An 818-nucleotide genomic window follows, 5' to 3' on the forward strand; every position below is an offset into this window, starting at 1 on the left:
ACTTACTACGTCATTTAAACGATTTTGTTTTTTGTTTTGGGTTTTTGAGAGAGGAAAAATTCCGGGAAGGTTAAAACAAAATGACGTAAAACTACGCTTGTGCGTGTCTATGGCATCCGCTTGGGTTTTTTTTTTTTTTTCGCTGACTTGATTTATTTTACTATATAAAATTAATTTGAGGTAACGCGATGCGTAAAATTGTGTCGTGGCACGAACTCTCGTTCGAACGTTCATTCTTTTCCCCGAGTACGACGGTGTCACGTTTCTTATCAGCCCCACGAAAAAAAATTACTAATAATAATAATAAGAATGAGAATGAGAATGATGAGAAAAATAAAAAATGTCGTCGTTTCGTGAATGGATTTGATTTTATTTTCTTATCGATATATACGTATCATCAATTGGTTTTTTACCTCCTCCCTCTCCCTCCCCCCACTCCTCGAATCGGATAGAATTCGTTTCGTGGACGCTAACGTGTGAGTGAGTGTCGTATGTCCCTAAATGTAGAGAGAGAGAGAGAGAGAAAGATGGTAGTACCCGAAGTGAGAAAGAGGTCTGCTGGAGAGGTCGTGGGAAGTTAGGGGGGAGAAGTGAAATGAATTTTTCCACGGTTTTATATCTAGGTTTCCATCTCTCTCTCTCTCTCTCTCTCTCTCTCTCTCTCTCTCTCTCTCTCTCTCTCTCTCTCTCTTTCTCTCTCTCTCTCTCTCTCTCTCTCTCTTTCTCTCTCTCTCTCTCTCTCTCTCTCTCTCTCTCTCTCTCTCTCTCTCTCTCTCTCTCTTTCTCTCTCTCTCTCTCTCTCTCTCTCTCTCTCTCTC

General features: G+C 41.0%; 1 protein-coding gene across 1 annotated transcript in view; it reads right to left on the reverse strand.

The window, feature by feature from the left end:
* Positions 1-234, reverse strand: part of Phum_PHUM396490 (uncharacterized protein) — a gene marked incomplete at both ends in the record, with an annotated part of 587 nt that extends 353 nt beyond the window's left edge. The window contains one exon of the mRNA XM_002428616.1: positions 86-234. Coding sequence (XP_002428661.1) covers positions 86-234 — 149 coding nt within the window. The remainder of the gene's footprint in view (positions 1-85) is intronic.
* Positions 235-818: the final 584 nt, after the last annotated feature.

Source organism: Pediculus humanus, genomic scaffold (assembly GCF_000006295.1).
Source record: "Pediculus humanus corporis 1103172107895 genomic scaffold, whole genome shotgun sequence".
NCBI lineage: Eukaryota > Metazoa > Arthropoda > Insecta > Psocodea > Pediculidae > Pediculus > Pediculus humanus.